The sequence below is a fragment of the Morus notabilis genome, unplaced genomic scaffold (genome assembly GCF_000414095.1).
Source record: "Morus notabilis unplaced genomic scaffold, ASM41409v2 Scaffold48, whole genome shotgun sequence".
In the NCBI taxonomy this organism is placed as follows: Eukaryota; Viridiplantae; Streptophyta; class Magnoliopsida; order Rosales; family Moraceae; genus Morus; species Morus notabilis.
Window position 1 is genome coordinate 5969 of NW_010367947.1, and position 20576 is coordinate 26544.

Sequence of the window (20576 nt, forward strand, 5' to 3'; positions counted from 1 at the left end):
ACGAAAGGTTCAAGCAAAAAAAACAAAAATAAAAAGTTAGAAAACGAAAGGAAAAAAAAAAAGGTCCTCTTAATGTATATTTGGATGTTGAATTGTTGATCGGCAACCAAGAGATATTTTAGAGCAATAATAGCGAACAAAGAAATAGACTTTGTTGCTATTTATAGAGGTCATTCTCGTTTGGCACACCCCATAAGACACGTCCTTTTCTGGCACGTCAGAGTTACATTATTAGGCATAAGCTATCCCACATATTAAGGATTCACAAGAATTTAAATCAAGATAATTTTAATTATAATTCTAGAATCAAAATTATAATTCATGATTTTAGATTTAAATTATGATTCTAAAATCATAATTTAGAATCAGAAATTTGAATCACCTTGAATTAAGATATGAGTGGTTTTAAAATCATAATTTGAGTTAATTTAAAACATCACATCAATTTCGAATCATAATTCAGAATTATCCAAACTAATTGCAACGACCCTCACGGCCCGTCACAATTATCTTAACTTTCAAACATTTACCTCTTAAAGAATGCGAAAAATCGTTAAACTTGAAACACTTTACTTTGAATGACTTAAAGAAAAGCCTAGATGTTTTTTTTTTTTTTTAACATATTATCTTTAAAATTTTTGAACTTCCTCAAAGAAAAATAAAATAACCTTTAGTTCAACTTAGTTATTAAAATCTATAAAGTCTAAAATATTCTTCAAATCAAAACCACCATAAACCAAAGTTCCAAAACAATAAAAGTAAGAACTAAAAACTTTGTTTAACATTAAACACTTTTATCCCATGATCGTTTCTCCCGTTTTCCTATCACGCATAGCTCGCATCCGCTCCAATATTCTCCATGGCTACATTTTACCCTTTAGATTGTCTGTAACATGAAATAACTTATATAAGCAAGGGCTTAGTAAGACACTTAATTCTCACAAATTTAAATGAACATTTTTATTCATCAACAATAAACATCATCATGAGAATAATTATTTTTGAACATGTTTAAAACTTTAAAATTCATCATATATTGGGCCCGACGTTGTACCATCATAGCGCGCTAGCCACAGAAAGCATGGGATAGCAAATCCCATACCAACTATGGCAACAAGACCGCTCACCGGTCACCATCAAAAGTGTACAACGCCATGTAAAAACATAAAAATACATATATAAATTTTTCTTCAAAACGTCATCATAAGAAGATTATTAAAAACGTCATAACATCATCATAAACATCAAAATCATATACTTCACAATTCTTCAATTCATGTTACAAGTGAGAGTGTACTTACTTGAGCGCCTTACTTAACCTTTTTAAATTTCACAACGGTGACGCGACGAATAAGGTCCTCGGGTACTCGCCTCTAGAACCGTTCATGCCATAAATCATAAATAAGATTACTAAAAGCCTTGACAACTCATCACATACATTGATCACGTTAAAACAACGTTTAATATACCATTCTCACAATTCATTAACATCAAGACATAAAAACCCACTGATTACACAAAACCTAATAAAACTGGCAGCCTGACCTTTACTCCTTTAAAAACTCATAATAATTCACATAGAACTCCAAATGACCTGAACCCAATTTTAAATTAAAGTAGACATCTAGAGCTTTCCGACAGTATCTAATTTGTTAAAAACGGAGTTCGTTTGCTCCTTGAAACCTTGTTTTAAAATTAGACACGAAACCTAGAGAAATTTCAGCACTCAAACTAGGACGAAAATTCACCAAATTATATAAAAATACAAAACCATCATCCTCAACATGTATAAACAGCACTCCATCTATTCTTCAGCCCTATAACATGTTTCTAATACTTAAAGAAATATAAATACGTGCATATATGTACATCTTATACCTATAAAATGATGATAAAAAGAATCACATGAGTCAATCATATAAATGATCATAAATAAATAATCCTTTGCATGTTTCTAGGTTGTACAAGAACCAATAGTTCCATTATTAATTCAATTATCAAAATTTCCAACCTCTATAGCATGCTTTTATGGAGATAGACAACAAAACAATCAAATAATAATTATGACTAACATATAGTCTAATAGAAATCTACACTCAAAATCATAGAATCAAAAATTTAGGATCATACCTTAACAATCTCTAAATTTTATCTTGTGTGATTGATGAATTCAAAAATGATTAAGAGGAAATGAGTTTGGTGGCTGATAAAATGAAAGTTCTCTTGTGGTGTTCAAGAACGTGAGAAAAGAGGAAATAAGGAGAAGAAGATGAAAAATCTCTTTGGGAATTGAGGCTCTAGAGAGAAAATGGAGAGATATGAAGAAGAGGGCACAAGCGTGAGAGAGAGAGAGAGATTTTTTTTTTCCTTGCTTCAAGTACGCTGATTCCTCTTATTCTCTTTTGACCATACATATGGTTAATACACATATATGGCAAGGCTGGTTAAGCAATGAATCTACTTATTTTTCTCACATTGTACGTATATGAAGTTGACTTCTTTTCATAAATAGGCGCAAAAGAAAAGAAATGGAATGAAAGCGTGAAATATATAACTCAATAAAGAATATTAATTGTCTTGGGTTGGGTGATATAGTGGCTGTCAAAGAGGTAGATATCATTTTGCAAACCATGGTGAAAGTTTCTTTATACGGTTGTTGACTCCAAAGACATTAAATCAATCCCCACCCTTAACAATTCAGCATAGAACCAATCATTACCAACAAAGTGCAATAACAAATGGTGGTTGGCCATTGATATTTTAAATATATAATATATATACATAACTATATAGTATAACATAAAATTGAACGTATATGTATTTTGTAATACCATATATCAATATAATTTATTAATGGTATTAAATAAACACGCATATCCATCAAATCATCATATAAAATTTAACAATTTGGCATGAACTTGTTCTTACACCACGAGTCCTCGTCGCGTTCACCTGTAAAATATACTCAACATAATGTTAGAATTAATTATATATAACACCATAACATTATTCAAGTTAACTCCTAACGTCTACTTCTAAGAATTTTATTGGTTTAGAAAAATAGGTGTTACACTAATTATTGATTCAGAATTACTGTAAACAAACACTGATTCTGAATTAGGATTCAAAATCATAATTCAAAATCTATCTATCAAACAAACCTTAAAACTTGTAATAAAATTGTAAAAAGAACTCAGCAAAAAAAAAAAAAAAAGAAAAAATTGTTGAAAAGGAAAAATAGTTGTAATAAAATGCTATTTTAGCTAGTTTTTATGCCATGTGTTTGCCAATTGTGTAGCAAAGGTAACAAATGGTATGTACTATCAGAAGCAAAATACATATTATTATAAATATAGTAAAGGAAACCTAGATTATTACTGTTCACCTACACACACTTTACTATTCATTATACAGTGCACGTATTTTCCCGTTTTACCCTTACTCTCTCTTTTGTTTTTCCTCTTTTGTGTGGGGGCGTTTTTGTCTTTTCCATCCCATGTGTTGTGACTTTGCGTTTTTGCCTTTGCCTCCTTGCTTTTTTTGTCGTTTGGCTTCTAATGAAGCCCTAAGCCTCATTTCTTTCTTTATGTGCTTTTCCTTGTGCCGTCTCTTCTATTTTATTCTCTGCCAAAAGTTTGGCCTCCATTTTTGACTTCTTTATTTCTCTCAGTTCTTATATGATCTTGGTCCTCTGACTGTTTTAGGCGCAAGTTTCTTTTGCTTACTTCTGCTCATTTTCTCCTATTTTGATTGGGGATTTTGCTTGGATTTCTTCTGCGACTTCAGCGGACTGTGTATTTTTGTTATATGCTATTTCTTTTTTCTTCCCTCTTTTTTTCTCAAGCGGTTGGCGTATGATAAGTAAGGCATATTTTTTTCATTTACTACCTCAAGCCAAAAAAAATAAAGCAATGGGGACGGTTCCGAATATTTTTAGGGCGTTACATTTTGATTCTAATCAAATTTGCACTGAAAGTGTCTCATGTGTAAATTGTACTGACCATGTTAAAATGTGTTTGCCAGCAAAATAGTTCTCATTAATTCATTTTATAAAACTGAAAGCTCATAGAGAATGCATGAACTATACAGTTTTTTTTTTTTTTTTTTTTTTTTTTTTTTCCCTCCCAATATCACGTCACATGTAACTTGTAAGAACATAGTGCAAGTTCATAAACTAATATTATGAGCTGTCATATGAGTGATAGCAGAATCTTCAGAACGAAGTGGCCGGAAAAATAGACATGAAACTTGATATGAACAAGAAAGAGCATAGATATTTTCAGCACCCTTTTGTAACTAAAAGTAAAACTTACTAGTGAATAAGACTTAAATATATACACCATCTTCCTCATTGCTCAAAATATGCTGCTCAAGAATCCCCTACAGGAAAGGGAGGAAGAAAAGGAGCCAGATGAACATCAATATACAGTAATGACTACAAACAACGCAAAGATAAGTGTTTCATACCAAATTCCAGACGCTTTCTTCGTTTGATTTCTGCAATGATAATATTGAAATGAAATCGTTGAGTTAGAATGGTGCTAACACTCTTGACATTAAGACGTATTGGTCTTCCAAGTTTCTTAACAAGAGTCTTATCTAGATGCTAAATTATGCTGAAGCAAGTTGACTAATCAGAATTGCAACCGACACACGACTATTGACATTCCGAATTTAGTACTAACCAAGGAGCTTATCTTTCCAATAAAATGGGGCATGTGATGCTCAAACGTTTTTTTACCTGGGTTTTCCTATGAAAGCGTCATTGATTTCATCAGGATTTGGCCTTTTAGGAAATGTTGACAAGGCGACATACTTTTCCTTTCCAGAAGGTTCATCCACTCTCTTGTACAATTCGTATGGATAAGGATAAGACATCCTGAAAAATGGGTTAGAAGTAAGACAAATTAAATGTATAATATAGCTCAATATCCACAGTAAGAACATCTTGCAAGACCTATATTTTATTCTCCTGAACGTGTTAAATTCTTTTAAAACTCTTGTTTCGCAATGGACGCTGATGAGGATTCTGAAATTGGGGTTGTGCATGTTTTCAAAGTACTCATTAACTTATTGTTGATGCGGCATATGAACTTTTAGTAAACTAAGCTGACCTTATTGCTCCCATAATTGGGTATTGGGTTCCTGCATAATAGAGAAGCCTAAAGAAATAGCAACTTTCAAACGATGCAGCATACTCCAATCTCTTGTCGCGGCCCATTGTCTAAGAAAGGAAAAAAAAAACAATTGATAAATTGTTCTTAATCCATATAAGATCATTTCGAATTCATCATAATCTGAACACTTACTTGCATGATTCCACTAGATCCCGGTAAATCCTGAACATGAAGAAATTCGTCACTACATTAGCCACACAAAAAAGAGTTAAATTGAACCAGAGAACACGGGCACTTTAGTTCCAGATTTTTTTTCCTGCTTCGTTATGGGCTTCTAGAGATAAAGCATTCAACGGTCATTCCTTTCTCACTGATAGTTCTTAACTAGAAAAATGTAATGGGGAATTATTTTTGACGTTTTAGTTTTATTTTTGCTCTCACACTTTTTTGTGTTGTCTTCTATTTTTTTTTTTTTTTCTTTTTTATTCCTGTTATGAGGACTTCTTGTCATTCTTTCCCTTGCAACTGATTCTTATCAATGAAAGTTGGTCTATTATCCAAAAAAAAGTGTTTGAGATTTTTGACATGTACATAAGAACTGTTATGCATGTATGGTAGCTATTGATAATCCTCCAACAACAATTTTTGTGTTCCAATACTCCCCGGGCCTGGACAATTTCAGAGAGATAACACGGAGAGGATAATCAAACAAATGCCCACACGTGACGACAATCGAGGAACTACACCACTACTCTTAAACCAGGTTAGTTCACTGATTCTCCCAAAAGCTTAATCATGGAGATCAGAGCACTAATTTGCCTTTAATATGTAGTTTTAATTAAATTAGGAAATTTAAGTTCCTATTGTCATTTAACGTTAGTAGTTTCCCTATTTTATTTTGGTCTAGTTTCCTAGTTAGTTATTTAATCACCCTATAAATAAGTAAGTTCGTGATTTCAATTCCGACACAGTTGACGAATGAATGGTGAGATCTCAAATATCCTCCTCTTGATTTGTTGTTCTCTCTCTATAATCATATCTGTGATATCCCTTTTGTCTCTCAAATCTCTAGTCAAATTTACTTCATTTCTTATTTCTATCTTTTCTACCGTGGGCCTAAATTAGTTGGCATGAGAGACCAATTGGTATTAATTCATCAAATCAAAGAAATCCCAATCTTTCATGCTCCAAAACCATTGCCTGTACACTCCCATGTGTTTCCGTGCGCCTCCACGATGCTAAAATGCCTCGCCCTCTTTTGATGAAAAAGTAGCCACCATATGCTGAGCTCCTCGGCCACCTTTCCTCATTCTTGGAGACCTCTGCCCCTGTCGAAGAACATGTTCTACACTAAACGTTAGTGTGGTCTGGTCTATCAATCAACCTAAAGTGTGATCCCTGTAGAAGTGCCAGCTGCACCACCAACCAAAGTGGACTCTTCTTTGTTTTTTTCTTTTTTTTTCATTGGCAACCACTTTTAGATAGGTGCAACTCCATTCTCTTGAAATTTTCGTTTTAGTCTTATTAGAAGTTGATTACTGAGTTTTTTGGATCCACGCCATTTTGCCTTTATCCTAACATCGTTTCCTTACTCCATGACTCCCAACTTAGCATAAAATCACCATAAATATTCAAGCATATGTTCAACTCCATCTCTACTACTGTATTGTAAGAGTGATAGATTACACTCATTATTTCTACACCTTTATTTTGTTTAAATATAAACCTTGCAAGCTTGTTTTCAATAAGGGGAGTGAGATTAATGTTGTGGCTTCACAACTTTTCAATAGAATAAAACTTCAAACTGAGCCTCACCCTAGACCAACAACAACAACAACAACAACAACAACAACAACAACAACAACAACAACAAGCCTTAATTCCATCTTAATTGGGGTCGGCTATATGGAGCCTCACCCTAGACCATTATGAATAAATTTGATACGTAAAGATTTCTTTGAAGGTACTGAACAATGTCTTCAATTAGTTGTTATTATAAGAGATACATGTGTTCTGATGTCCTGTGAAGAAACATTACTCATAAGTCATTAGGACTTCCTTGGGTAGATGAAAATGAGGTCAGAGACACTGAAGTGAATAAATGTGTATTTCGACATAATGGGAAAAAAATATCTCAAATCTGACCAAGCAAAAAGAAAATACATATATCTAAGTTCATTCTCCCTTCACAAGTCCCTAGTAATTCAGACACCACCTATAGGTCCCAGGATTATACACCTATCGAGAAGGATAAAAGTAAGAGTGAGTTTTTAGAAAAAGACAAGGTTCTTCATGCCTATTCTTTTCCCAAGACTATTACCAAAGAAACACCACTTTTTCTAACACATTGAATCTGATTCCTCATAATTTTTTGTTGAATATTTACCTCTAAAGTTGCATGATAAAATTCCTGAATTTCCTTCTATATTTGACTATGGGTTTCATTCTCAATGAGATAGAGTGTTTTAATCACTATGTTGATCAAAGGCCTCAACTATTTTCTATGTTTTTTTTCTAGAGTGAGGATGTAATCAAATATCAAGCTCCTATGGCTTCTTTTAGAATTAAGTGTTGTGATTGAATCTTTTCTCAAATTGATTGCTTATGATTCTTTCAAGTTTTCACTTGCTAGAGTCAAGTTCTTTTTAGTAGGTGGAATGATGGAGGTTAGAATTTTATTTTATTTAACAATTAGTTTTAACTAAATTAGGAATTTATGTTAATTTGGGATTATGGTTAGTTTAACACTGTCATTTTATATTAGTAATTTTCTTACTTAATTTGATATAGTTTCCTAGTTTTTATTTGGTAGTTCATTTGGTTTGCCCATAAATAAGGTAGTTTGAGTTACAATTATAAGAGTTTGAACTCAGGACCTCCAGCTCTAATAACATATTAGATTACCAATTAATCCTAGACCTATTAGGACTTGGGCCAATAATAATTTTATATTTTAAGAGTTTATAATTTCTATCCAAACATGTTTGATGAATGAATATTTAGATCTTATATATTCTCCTCTTTAATTCTTGTTCTATGTCTAGAATCATCTCTCGACTACACTTTGTCTTCAATCTTTAGTGGTCTATTTCTTTCCTCAATTCTTTCTCTTCTATTTTGATCATAGATCAGCTAAGCTATTAAGAGGTGGGGCTGTAGATAAAAAAAATTTCTTTCCAAGAAAGATGGATATGTATAGGAATGAAACCTTGAGTCGAGGATTGATAAGAATAACTGGTCGTTTCCCAGCAGCATCAGTCATGACTCTTAGATCCTGTATAATCAACCACAAGAGTATTGGGAAACAAAAACGCAGAACTTAAAGAGCATGTCAAAGTACATTTTCAATTTAAATGTATGATTCAAAATTGCACCACTGAAGGTTTCTTACATCAATAATACAATTTCCTACAGCATTTTGAGGAGCCACAAGAATAAACATGTCGTCTTGCTCATCTACATCTTTGGCACCTGGGGTGAAATTAAAATTTTTCAGTAAGCAAGTTGAGCACATTCATAAAGAAAATATATTGGTGAAATCAGACATTACTCCCATTCCTCGGGGGCAATCCAGGTAACAACTACTTGAGTACAAGACGGCACTGGTTGGTCTGTAATTCGGAAAAGATGAGGTCTGGATATTGTTTAATGAAGGATCAGGTTCTTTTGTAACACTATTTCAAACAAATAGCGATGAATTTAGGTTTGATATACATGAACACACCAGCAGTTTAGATTTGATAGCCATCAAAACTTGAACACACCAGCAGTTTAGATTTTATAGCCATCAAAAGTTGAACACACCAGCAGTTTAGATTTGATAGCCATCAAAACTTGAACACACCATCAGTTTTGTTTGACACATTTTCTTTCAATACACTTAAGCTAAGTATCTAGCGGCATGTGAAACGTGACATGATAAGCTATAAACAATGAACCTAACAATTATTATGTATGGATTCACTCCATGAGCATATGATGATGTACGTTTGACAAATAAGAATGGTTTGTCTACCTATAGATCCAATTTTGATAAATGTCCCAATTGCACCATAATCACCCCAGTCCATGAACTCTAAGATTGCTCGAGTACCAGCAAGCTGCAATGGCATTCCTACAAGTGCACCTTCTCCCATAGATCCTTGGACGCAAACCTAAGTAGAAAAGGAAAACGTTTGCATCATTCTAAAATTATATCAGGGGAATTTTTGGCAAAACTCTAGACCCCTTTTCAAAAACCGTCATGTAAATCTTTTTGCTTCTATTTATGTTCCTTTTCAAGTAAATCAATAATATAACTGTAAACTGATGAATTCCTCAAGTAAATCAGCAATATACTATTAACAAATCAGGTAAATTATCGATTTACCCTACAACTAGTCGACATAAAACTATAGAAAAAGTTTTAAGGGAATATTCATCAGACTCGCTTGTTATCATAGCCACATCAATAATACAGAAGCAAGAAGGATTGAAATACCTTGACCCGTTTTCCATCATCAGCAAATGAAAGAGCAACAACCCGAACAAGTTCCATTAACGTACCTATGCGATAAACATCCTGTGGATCATAAGATATGGTCAACCCCAAACAAAATTATAAGTAAATAAGGAAACAGTTTACTTACCATTTCTGGATTCAGCTCTGGGATATTAATCTCCACCTGCCAAAGGTGTCAGGTTCTTGTAACAGTGTTCTAACTTGGTAGTGGATTAAACTTCTGTCACAACTTAAAGGAAAATCAAGTTCAGAGAAAAATCAAACCTTTAATCTAGTTCTTCCATCATTTATAGCTCTTTGCGTGGCCTGTAAGACATCGTTATAGAAATATTTTCTAATTTCTCTAGAATGGGGAATGTTATTCAATCTAGTAGGAATACCCCTCCAGTTATCCTGTAAAATGACTAAAGGAATAAGGAAATAATATAAGACATTACTTATCGCAACTTCCATAAATAAAAGCAACTCTTGTAAGCAACAAGCATTCACATGCAAAATTTCATGTTATAGGTCTCACAAAAACCTGACTTGAAGATGACTGATTTAAGAGGCTATCATTTCCAGAGGTTGGTTTCCCTGTTAGAGAGGAACAAAAAGTTAAGAGAAAAACAAACAGTTTGCAGGAGAAACAAACAGTTTGAAAGTGAGTCCTTCATTACCTTGAAACAAGGTTTTAAAAATCCTTTTTTGGATATGACACTTGTAACTTAGGCAAACTCACATGATGAATTTTAGACCTTGAAAATGCTTTACCTAATTTCAGCTTCTCTTTATCTTTCTGTACTTCTGATAACAAAGACTCTATTTCGGCAAAAATTTCGTCTTTAGGTCGGTTTCCATCAATCTGTGTTCCCGAAGGGAGTCATGTGTATAAGTGTGTTACTTAAACAGATCAAAATAATGCGAGACAAGGAAAACATATACAAATACTTATAGTGTTAAACTACCTTTTTCATTATGTTTGAGTAAGTGGATAAGATTGTTTCAGCATTTTGCTTGTATATTTCAAGACGTAGCTTTACCTTCACAAAAATACAGAGACCAATATCAGAAGCCATGCAGGGGATCAACAGTAATCCATATTAAATGAAAAGGAGATCAGTGAGAGGACAAATACGTAGAAATCATGTTAAATATTATCAACAAACACTTCAAAGAGATGATAGTTTCCATTTGTATCGTACCAGGTATCCTCAACCAAAATTTTCACTATGCTACAATAAAAGTGTAAAAGTGCAAACCTTAGCCTTGTGTGCTACTCATTCAAGTCACTCTGTTGAGCTACTTTGGGATTGATTTTGGAGTCTATAAAAGCACTTTACGCATAAAAGTGCTACTAGCACGTTTGGCAAATTTACATAGAAGCACTTTGCACATACACTTTCATCTTTATTTTGAGAAGCCAGATTCTTTAGTTTTTCGACTTCTATTTACTTATTTTTGCTTCAAGTAAAAAAAAAAAAAAAAAGTTTTTCTTTAAATGTACAACAATCCCAACCCAGGTCTGTTCTCTCTCTTCGAGTATAGCTTGTGACGATGTGCAATCATACCTTTTCCTCGCTGTCATCCGGACGGGTAACAAGTCTTTCTCTAATCTCCTCCGTCTCTGGAGGGAAATTCTTCAAATGGTAAATCTTCCCCGTCACAGGATCCAACCTTCTTCCAATACATCTGTCGATTAGAGTTTCATCAGGAACCTGAATATTGAAGGATTAGCACTTTGTAAAAATCAATTGCGCAGTGCAAAAGGTTGTATAAAGTAACCGCAACCATTTTATCAAAAACCGTAGAAGAGATGACACGAACAAGTAAATCAAACTTCCACGCATCATGCATTCGATTTAATACATTCAAATTCCATAACGCATTCCATAGTCAAGTATAGAACATATGCGCTTGCAATTAACATACATCTAGCACAACATAAATGTCTGGTCTGATCTTCAGCTCCTCCAAACTCTGTACTTGGGTGGCACTTCTTGAATACCCATCAAGAAGCCACCCTTTTTCTTTTGCATCTTCGCGAGATAATCTAGCTTTGACCATCTACACACCCACAAAAAAAGGGGAAAAAAAGAGTAACATATCATGATTTATGTTGAGAATGATGCACAATATGAGATGTTCACTTCAAGGTTGATATTTGCATACAGCTGTTACTATCTCGTCAGGAACTAGACGACCAGCATTCATGTATTCTTTTGCCTTGTTCCCAATTTCCGTCCCAGATGACACTTCAGCTCTCAGAAGATCTCCTGTTGAAATGTGCACTAATCCAAACTGAAGAACAAACAGAGAGTGTTGAAGAATCCATAAATATGAAGCAGTCACTTAATTAGACGGAATAGCCAAGATGGATTTCTGGTCTATAATGGGTAAAATCATATAATTTCTCCATGCAATAGCTAAGCAAGTTTGATGACGATCATTTTAAGATTCGTCATGGTCATAATAAGTAATCCCAAATAACAATCTTTACCCAATAATTAAGGCCTAAGATCACCACCAATGCAAATACAATGCCATATTGGCACCAAAAAGAGCGAAAACATATTTGATATGTTACTTTCGTTCGTGCTATAATCTACTTTTTTTTTATAATCACTAAGCAAAGCATTGAAAGTTCTAAAAGTAGACTTTTAAAAGCACATGCTAAATTTATCACTAAGGCCTCATTCGTTTTACGGATTTGAGTTTTTAATTTAAGTTGATATGTGATATTTTTTTATAATTTTTAATTGTAACAGAAAAAATTAAATGTGATATTTTTTTAGAACTTTTAACTGTAAAAATTTAAAATTGAAAGCTCAAATTAATAAAATAAATGAGACTTAAGAATAGCATTGGAGAGTGATTTTCTATTAAAATGCTAAAATTTGACCTTACAATGCTAATTTAGCATTACATGGGGATCCTCTAATACTTCAACATTATGATCTTAAAAAAATAATAATAAAAAAATCTTAGAATTAAGAAGGACAGTAGAAGTTTTCCCGAGCAAAATTTTGAGAAGATCTCCCTCATTTGTTTAATTTTTCAAAAAAATTAGAAGTTCATAGCATCACCAAAGAAGTTCTAAACAAGTCTTAATGTGATTGTGTGTATATAATGTAACATAATACACACACACACACACACACACACACATATATGCATATGCATATTTACACTGTACCTTCTGCACAATCAACTCGCATTGGGTTCCTTTGCCTGAAGCTGGTGCACCTGATATCATCACCTTCAACTGTTCACTCTTTACTGAGCAATTCACTTTCAAGCCCTGCCCAGCACAAAGCAGAAAATAAACAACTGAAAACAGAGGGGGGGAAAAACTTAAAGCTCTGCTTTTCTAGAACAACCTTGGACTTGGAGCTAGTTCTCAAATGGGTTTTGTTGATGTTGACCCGGAGAGAGCAAGGCCGGTAAGATGGTTTGGAAGACAGAAAGCAAAACGAAGAAGAGGAAGAAGAAAGAGAGGAAGAGGAGGTGTACATAGAGAATGAGGAGAGAGGAGAGAGAGAAGGAGTTGAAGAGACATTTGATGAGCGAAGAGGAGGCAGTGAGGTGGGCACCATTGTTTGAGCTCTCTATGCTCTGCTCTGTCTATGTTTAGAGAGAGAGAGAGAGAGAGAGAGAGAGAGAGAGAGAGAGAGACGGAGCGAGGGAGAGAGAGAGAAGGAAGCGGCAAAGTGAGATGATTCGGTTGCTGGCAAAGGGAGACCAAGATTTCAATTTTCAAGGTTTAAGTGGTTGACACTAACGGGTAAACGGACACCACTTATTATTCTGCTTATTATTATTACTGATGTTGTTATTGTTGTTTTTTTGCTATGAATATGTGTTATTGTTGTTATCATTAGTTGGAGTTCAGTACTTTTGTTATATTTTTTCAATACTAGTTTACCTATGTATCATGCACGTATATTGGAGTTGTAATTGAAGTTTTTATAATGTAGAATACTAGCAATATACATTATAAGAAAAATTTTACTTAAAATTTCAAAAATTATATTTTAAGTAGTAGAAGACATATTATAATAGTAACTTAACTCCTGACTCTGTTATAAAATATAGAATTTGAATCTCCTACACTTCATTTATGAGGAAAAAAAAAACATATGTTAATAGTAGTTTAAGTCAAAAGGTTAAAAAGAAAGAGAAAAGAAAGTAAAAATACCTAAAACTCGTCGTTTTTGACTATTATGACATACAAAAAAAAAAATAATAGAGTTGAAATTAACGGAGTTTCTCCGGTAGTTTGTTCTAACGGTAGTCTCAACTTTTAACCGTTGGATTCGATCAAAATCATATCAGATAAAAAAATATGTAGAACAAACATATTCTAATACAGATGTAATGGTTGAAAAGTAAAAGACTATCTAATGGTTCATTTTTACAAGAACTGTCAGAGAAAGTATCTAAAAGTAAAAGTGAAAGAAAGAAAAGGTAAAGCGCCAAAATCTCACCCTTTTAGACTACTAAGGATGAGCAATAGTCACATATTTATTCTTTATATATTTAATTTAGGATTTGAGATTTAGAATTAGGATTTAAGACTTAAAAGTGTGGAAAACAAAAGAAATACATAAAGAGTTAAAGGAAAAAGAAGAAGAATGGAAATTATTCTTTTTTAAGGTTAAAAATAAGGGAGTTTTTTTTATGGGATAAAAAAATGAATTGTTAGTAATTTTCTACTTTTTAACTGTCACATTTGTAATAAAAATTGTTTGTTATGTATTTTTTTAATTAATGTGAATTTAATCATATTTAACGATTAAAAACTCACACCACTAATAAGGAGGCCAATTGGAGAAAGTCTCTAAAAATAATAAAGATACAAAAAAGTAAAGAAAAGGCTTGGAAAGAAAGAAAAAGAAAAGGAAAAAAAAAGGCACCAAAAGGACGTGTAAAATAAATGATGAGCAAATTTCTACTCTTTTATGTAGTTAGGATGAAGTTCTAAAACTTTTTTAAAAGTTTTAAGTTTTAGGATTTTTTTTGATATTTTTTGTAAAATTGAACTACAAGTAGTTCTTTATTTTTAGCTATTAAATTTATATCAAAATCTGTTTATGCTTTATATTTTTTAAAATTTGATGTGATTTTGACCAGATTCAATGGTTAAAAACTGAGATTACTGATAAAACAGACTAAAAAAAACTCATTTTTTTTATTTAAGTTATACTCTTTTAGTTCTTTTTAAATTTTTTTTAAAGCAAAAAAATGTTTTTATTGTGATGAACTAGACATTGAATTATTTATTGATTACATGTATTGAGAGGGTTTGAAGAGAAAAATATTTAAGTATAGATATGTAACAATTAAAAGAATTAAGTCGGTTTAATTATGTTAATTGTGATATATTAGTATGTTTAATATTGATTTTCTTAATTAATCATGTCATTAAAATTTTTAAATTTTCTTAACATTAAAATTTTAAGTTTTTCTAAAAAATTTTAATTACTTTCAGCTTTTACAATACCATCTCAAAAGTTTTGAAGACACACCTAGGGTCTGTTTAATTTGCTGATTCGAGTTTTTAATTTAAATTAAAATATGACTTTATGTAAAAAAAATTTATTGTAATAAAAAAATAAATGTGACTGTTTTTAAAATTTTTTTACTATAATAAAATATAAAACTTAAATTTTAAACTAAAATTAGTGAATGAAACCTTATTTCCTTTTTCTCCTAAATATCTTTTTTTTAATTTATTTTTTCTTCTCTTTCCTTCTCTTTTTTTCTTTATTTCTCTTCCTTATTTTCTTTTCTTTCCCTTCTTTCACGCAGACCATCTCTCTCTCTCCCTCCTTTTTTTTTTCTCCTCTCTCTCTTCTCTGTCTCTCTCACCGGCGTTCCCCCTTTCTCTCCCTTCTCCGGCGCTCTCTCTCTCTCTTTCCTGGCCTTCTCTCTCCCCCCTCACTTTCTCTCTCTTCGGCTGTCTCTGGCCGAAGCAAGGAAGAGAAAAAGGTTTCTTCAACGAGCTAGAGGTAAGATTTCTTGAGAAATCCACTCTTGTATTTGAATTCTTGGCTTAAGAAAGTATGATTTTGGTTAGGTTTGATGAATTTTGGTTTAAGTTTAGATTTGGATAAATTGTGACTGAATTCAGGTTAAATTTGGAGATTCTCAGTTCTTGAGTATATTGAAGTGTTTGGAAACGAGTTTTAGTGATTTCCTGTAAATTTATTTTGAAATCAAACTCAAAATGCAGGTTTTTGATATTTTCATTGTTGAATTGTCAGCGGATTGCAGAAATGCTTTAAAAATTCGTTTTTGATCCAAACTTTAATGGGAAACTAAATTAACTGTTTGAGTTCTAATCCTAAAAATCCCAAATTCAATTAGGAAGTTGTTTATAAACTTTGGACTTAACTCAAGGTACACTAATGGGAAGCAATTGTACAATAGAAAGCGCTTGAGCGATCACCACATTGTGTGTAATCTATATAATAGAAAGCGCTTGAGCGCTCAATGTTCACTCGTATGTAACAGTTTTTTTTTTTTTTTTTTTTTTTCCCCCTCTCTCTATGCGCTCCCTTTGCCTCATCGACTCTCATTCTCGCTCTTTCTTTTCCTCACACTTTCTGCAGAAAAACACCAGCCCTCTGTCGTCAAAGTCACAGCAGATTCTTCAAAAGAATTGGACGAACTCCTTAGAAATCGTTGTTGGTGGGATTGTGAACATTTTGCCGCAAAACAACCTGAAAATCAGATTTAGGGTACCGCTATTGGTCTGCAAATCTTTTCATGAATTTTCCTTTGATTTTTTCGGATTTTGTTGAAGAAATTGGTTGAAAAATATTGATGGGAGGTTATATGCAAAGTTCTTCGGGTTTTGGTTGAAATCATATGAATTGAAGGTGATTGAAAATAAGGTTTTTCGTTTCAAATCTCTTGTTTCAGTTTGTGACTTGAAAACTTTGGGGAAATCTGAGTGATAGGCTAAGGAATTGAAATTTAGCGTTCTAAATATGATTATCTCCATTATCCTCTGTTTCATTCTATATTCTGGTGATGTGTGTTTTGTTAAATTTCAAGTTGTATGAGATTTTCTCTATAAACGTTTATGGCACACTAATAAACTCTCATTTTACAAAATTATATTGGAATTACACGATCGTTATTGGGACTGAAACTAAACTATAGGGTTATTATATAGAGATCCCTTATGCTTTCTTAATTTGGATTTTGTTTGTTTTGGGTTTGGCTTGCTGCTCCGATTTGGTTTTTCCTACTGACTCTTTTTTCTCTTGTTCTCGTTGTGCTACCTCTCATTCTCTTCCGGTTTATCCGGCACGACTATTCCCATACTCACTGCCTGCTCTGTTTTTATTTATTTATTTATTTCTCCTTTTCATTTCTTTTTGTCGTTGGGTCGATGCCTGCTATGGGTCTTGTAAGTTGCCTTTTGTTTCCTTTGTGTGTCAAAGGATTTGTTTTTGTAAGATAATCGTTTCCGACTTCAGTTTGAGATATCACATTTGCTGGAGATGCAGCTAAGAATGCTTGCGTATCTCTTTTGTTTGTATGGTTGTTGGTACATTCAGCACTGCTCCTATGAGAGGAGAAGTCAACTTTTCTATATAGAGTGGAGGCGAAGGATGGGTCTATTGTGGAGTAATTCAATTGATTATTCCTAGGTGTCTCTTCTGGTTTTTTGAGTTGCTCTTTTTTTTTCTTGTGTCAATGGATTCATTGTTGAATTAGTGTGCACAAAGGTTTTCGTATTTTGTGCACTCAATCACAAATTAAGAGCAGTGAAAGGGTCCATCAGTATGTAGATGTCGAAAAGATAAGAGATAATTAGTTAGGGTTGATTAAGATAAGTTTTAGATTAGGATATGCTTAAAGTCAAATAAAACAAATCTGTTTCAAACAGATTCGTTATCCTAGGATTAGATAAGTTTGAATTTGAATGTTATTAGGATAGATGTTATTGAGTGGATAGGATTTTATCCGTGACACTCCTATGGCTATTTATACCTATTATTTGCCGATTAAATCAATAATAATAGAAGAGTTTTTCCCTTCAAAACTTATATGGTATCAGAGCTGTGGTTGATCTAGAAGTGCCAATGGTTAAGACAGCTATGACCAGGGCAGTTAAAGGCTCCTTATTGACCAGAGAAGTTGCCGAGAGTGCTGTAGCAATTCAGAATTCCCTACAACTAACGACTCACAAGTTGAATGGAAAGAACTACCTCGAATGGGCACAAACGGTGAAACTTGTTATAGATGGAAAAGGGAAACCAGGACACTTGACTGGTGAGGTGAAGAAACCAGCAGATGATGATTCCAAACTCAAAGCATGGAGATCCGAAAACTCCATGATTATAGCCTGGCTTATTAATTCTATGGAGTCGGCAATAGGGAAACCATTCTTATTTATTCCCACAGTCAAGGAGTTATGGGAAGCCGTCTGTGACACATTCGGATTTAGAAAAACCCCTCCCTAATCTTCGAACTCAAGACTTGGCTATGGAACTTGAAGCAGGGAGATAAGGAGGTGACATCATACTACAACGAAAAGGTGACACTTTGGCAGGAACTGGATCAATGTTATGAGGACGAATGGGAAAGTTCTAAAGACAGTGTGCGATACTTGAAGAGAGAGGAAGATGAACGAGTGTACATGTTTCTTGTAAGACTTAACCGTGAATTAGATGAAGTACGAGGAAGAATTCTAAGTCGAAAACCACTGCCAAATATACGAGAGGTCTTCTTGGAAGTAAGGAGAGAAGAGGCGTGAAGAAACGTCATGATGAACAAGTCAGAAATCATGCTTGAAATTGAAAGCTCAACACTGACTTCCAAAGGCCTGAAAGTAGATGGAGACAGAAGGAACTCAAGGCGAATAGATAAACCTTGGTGTGATCACTGCAAGAAGGCATGGCATACATGGGAGACGTGTTGGAAACTGCATGGAAAACCTCCAAACTGGAAGAAAAAGGGAGATAACCGTGCATTCTAGGCTTCCAATGAAGATCAAAGGCAACAATCTTCCTCAGAAAATCTCTCAATCACAAAGGAACAATTAGACACTGTACAAACTCCTTCAGTCTTCCAATCTATCAGTAAATCCCTCACCCTCATGTTCTTTAGCCCAGAAAGGTAACTAACTCACCGTTGCCCTAGTAAGTGTCAGTCGTAATTCCAGTCACCCATGGATCATAGATTCAAGGGCAACTGACCATATGACAGGATTTGCAAACCTATTTGTCTCATATACTCCATGTGCAGGGAATCAAAAAGTAAAAATAGCTGATGGATCTCTTTCAACTATAGCTGGAAAAGGTTCAATTGTTATTTCACCGTCTATTACCCTTCGTGATGTTTTGCATGTCCCTAAAATGTCATGTAACCTTTTATCAATCAGTAAATTGATCCATGATATGAATTGTCAAGCTCACTTTTTTCCGTCTCATTGTGAATTCTTGGAATTGAACTCGGGGAAGATGATTGGCAGTGTTGAACAGAAAGGATGACTCTATTTCTTTGAAGATGGATCAGCCTTGACAAGACAAGCCCAAAGGCACTTGTTTCAATTCTATTTCTAGTTCTAGTAAAAATAAAGTCATGCTATGTCACTTAAGGTTAGGACAGATTAGTTTCTATTATCTAAAGTATTTGTTTCTTAGTTTATTTATCAATAAAAATCCATCTTCTTTTCAATATGAAATTTGTGAGTTAGCAAAACACCACCGTGCATCTTTCCCTTTATAGCCATATAAACCTATTGAACCTTTCTTATGATTCATAGTGATGTTTGGGGAACTTCTCGGGTAACAACACAATCAGAAAAAATGTGGTTTATCACATTTATTGATGATTACACTAGGATAACATGGGTGTAACTGTTAAAAGAAAAATCTGATGCCGAACAAGCTTTCAAGGATTTTCATAATATGGTAAAAACTCAATTTAAGGCTAAAATCTTTCGAAGTGATAATGGGAAAGAATACTTTAACAAGATTCTAAGAAAACATTTTGCAGAAATTGGCATCATACATCAAAGCTCATGATCCGATACTCCTTAGCAAAATGGAGTATTGGAAAGGAAGAATAAGCATCTCCTTAAAATTGCTAGAGCCCAACTTTTTACAACTAGAGTACCTAAATACTTGTGGGGAAAAGCCATACTTACAGCCACTTTCTTGATCAATCGAAAGCCCTTAAAAGTTTTACAATTCCAAACTCCAATTCATGTTATTAATAAGTGTTTTCCCACATCACGATTAATAAGCAATATTCCATTAAAAATATTTGGATGCACTACGTTTGTACACATTTGATTAACGCCCAAAAGTGATATTCACAAGCGGTCAATTGTAGCACAGAAGGGCGGTCGTATCCACAGAGAGATAACAAAATAACAAGAATGATTAACAGAATAAGAGCGTTAGAGAAAAGTGAATTAAAGAAAAAATGAGAGTTTTTGAGATTTTTGTTGCAAATAAAATAAAAAGGAGAAAATCTGTATGAAGAAAACGGTAAGGTATCGAGAATCCCTAATGCTTCGTTCACCAATTTAAGTTTTGATTCACAAAATAAAATAATCGAATAAATTAAATCTCTATGTTGGCTCATAAAATATTATTATTACAAGTTATCTAATATCGACAATATATCAATCTGACAATATTGCAGTAAAAGACAATTTGTAAAATAATTTGAATAACAAAACATTGCGTGACATAATTACATAAGAAAAGCGTGACTGAACTTATATAAAAATTGGCACACAATATTTTGAAAAGTAATAGAAAAATAGATGAGATTTAATTCATTCAGATGTTGAAGTTTACAGAACAAGGAATCAAAACCCCGAATTGGGTCACTCAACAGAAGTTCATCTCTAACCTCACCAAGAAAACTCTAGCCTATCTTGCAAAACATTCTCAAAAGTTCTAGAGAGAAAATATGAGACTGACAGCAAGACGACAGAAAACTGAATA

At 33.4% G+C, this 20576-nt stretch overlaps 1 protein-coding gene across 1 annotated transcript; it reads right to left on the reverse strand.

The window, feature by feature from the left end:
• Positions 1 to 4124: 4124 nt before the first annotated feature.
• Positions 4125 to 13273, reverse strand: LOC21396212 (adenylate kinase 5, chloroplastic). Its single transcript, XM_010113898.2, has 19 exons — positions 12978 to 13273; positions 12794 to 12898; positions 11770 to 11898; positions 11530 to 11664; positions 11169 to 11315; positions 10566 to 10640; positions 10372 to 10462; positions 10142 to 10194; positions 9883 to 10011; positions 9746 to 9781; positions 9598 to 9678; positions 9133 to 9271; positions 8509 to 8588; positions 8326 to 8391; positions 5310 to 5339; positions 5115 to 5224; positions 4742 to 4879; positions 4468 to 4497; positions 4125 to 4380 (listed from the first exon to the last, which is right to left on the reverse strand). Exons 1-19 carry the CDS (start codon positions 13191 to 13193, stop codon positions 4356 to 4358), a joined length of 1815 nt encoding a protein of 604 aa, XP_010112200.2. The 5' UTR covers positions 13194 to 13273; the 3' UTR covers positions 4125 to 4355.
• Positions 13274 to 20576: the final 7303 nt, after the last annotated feature.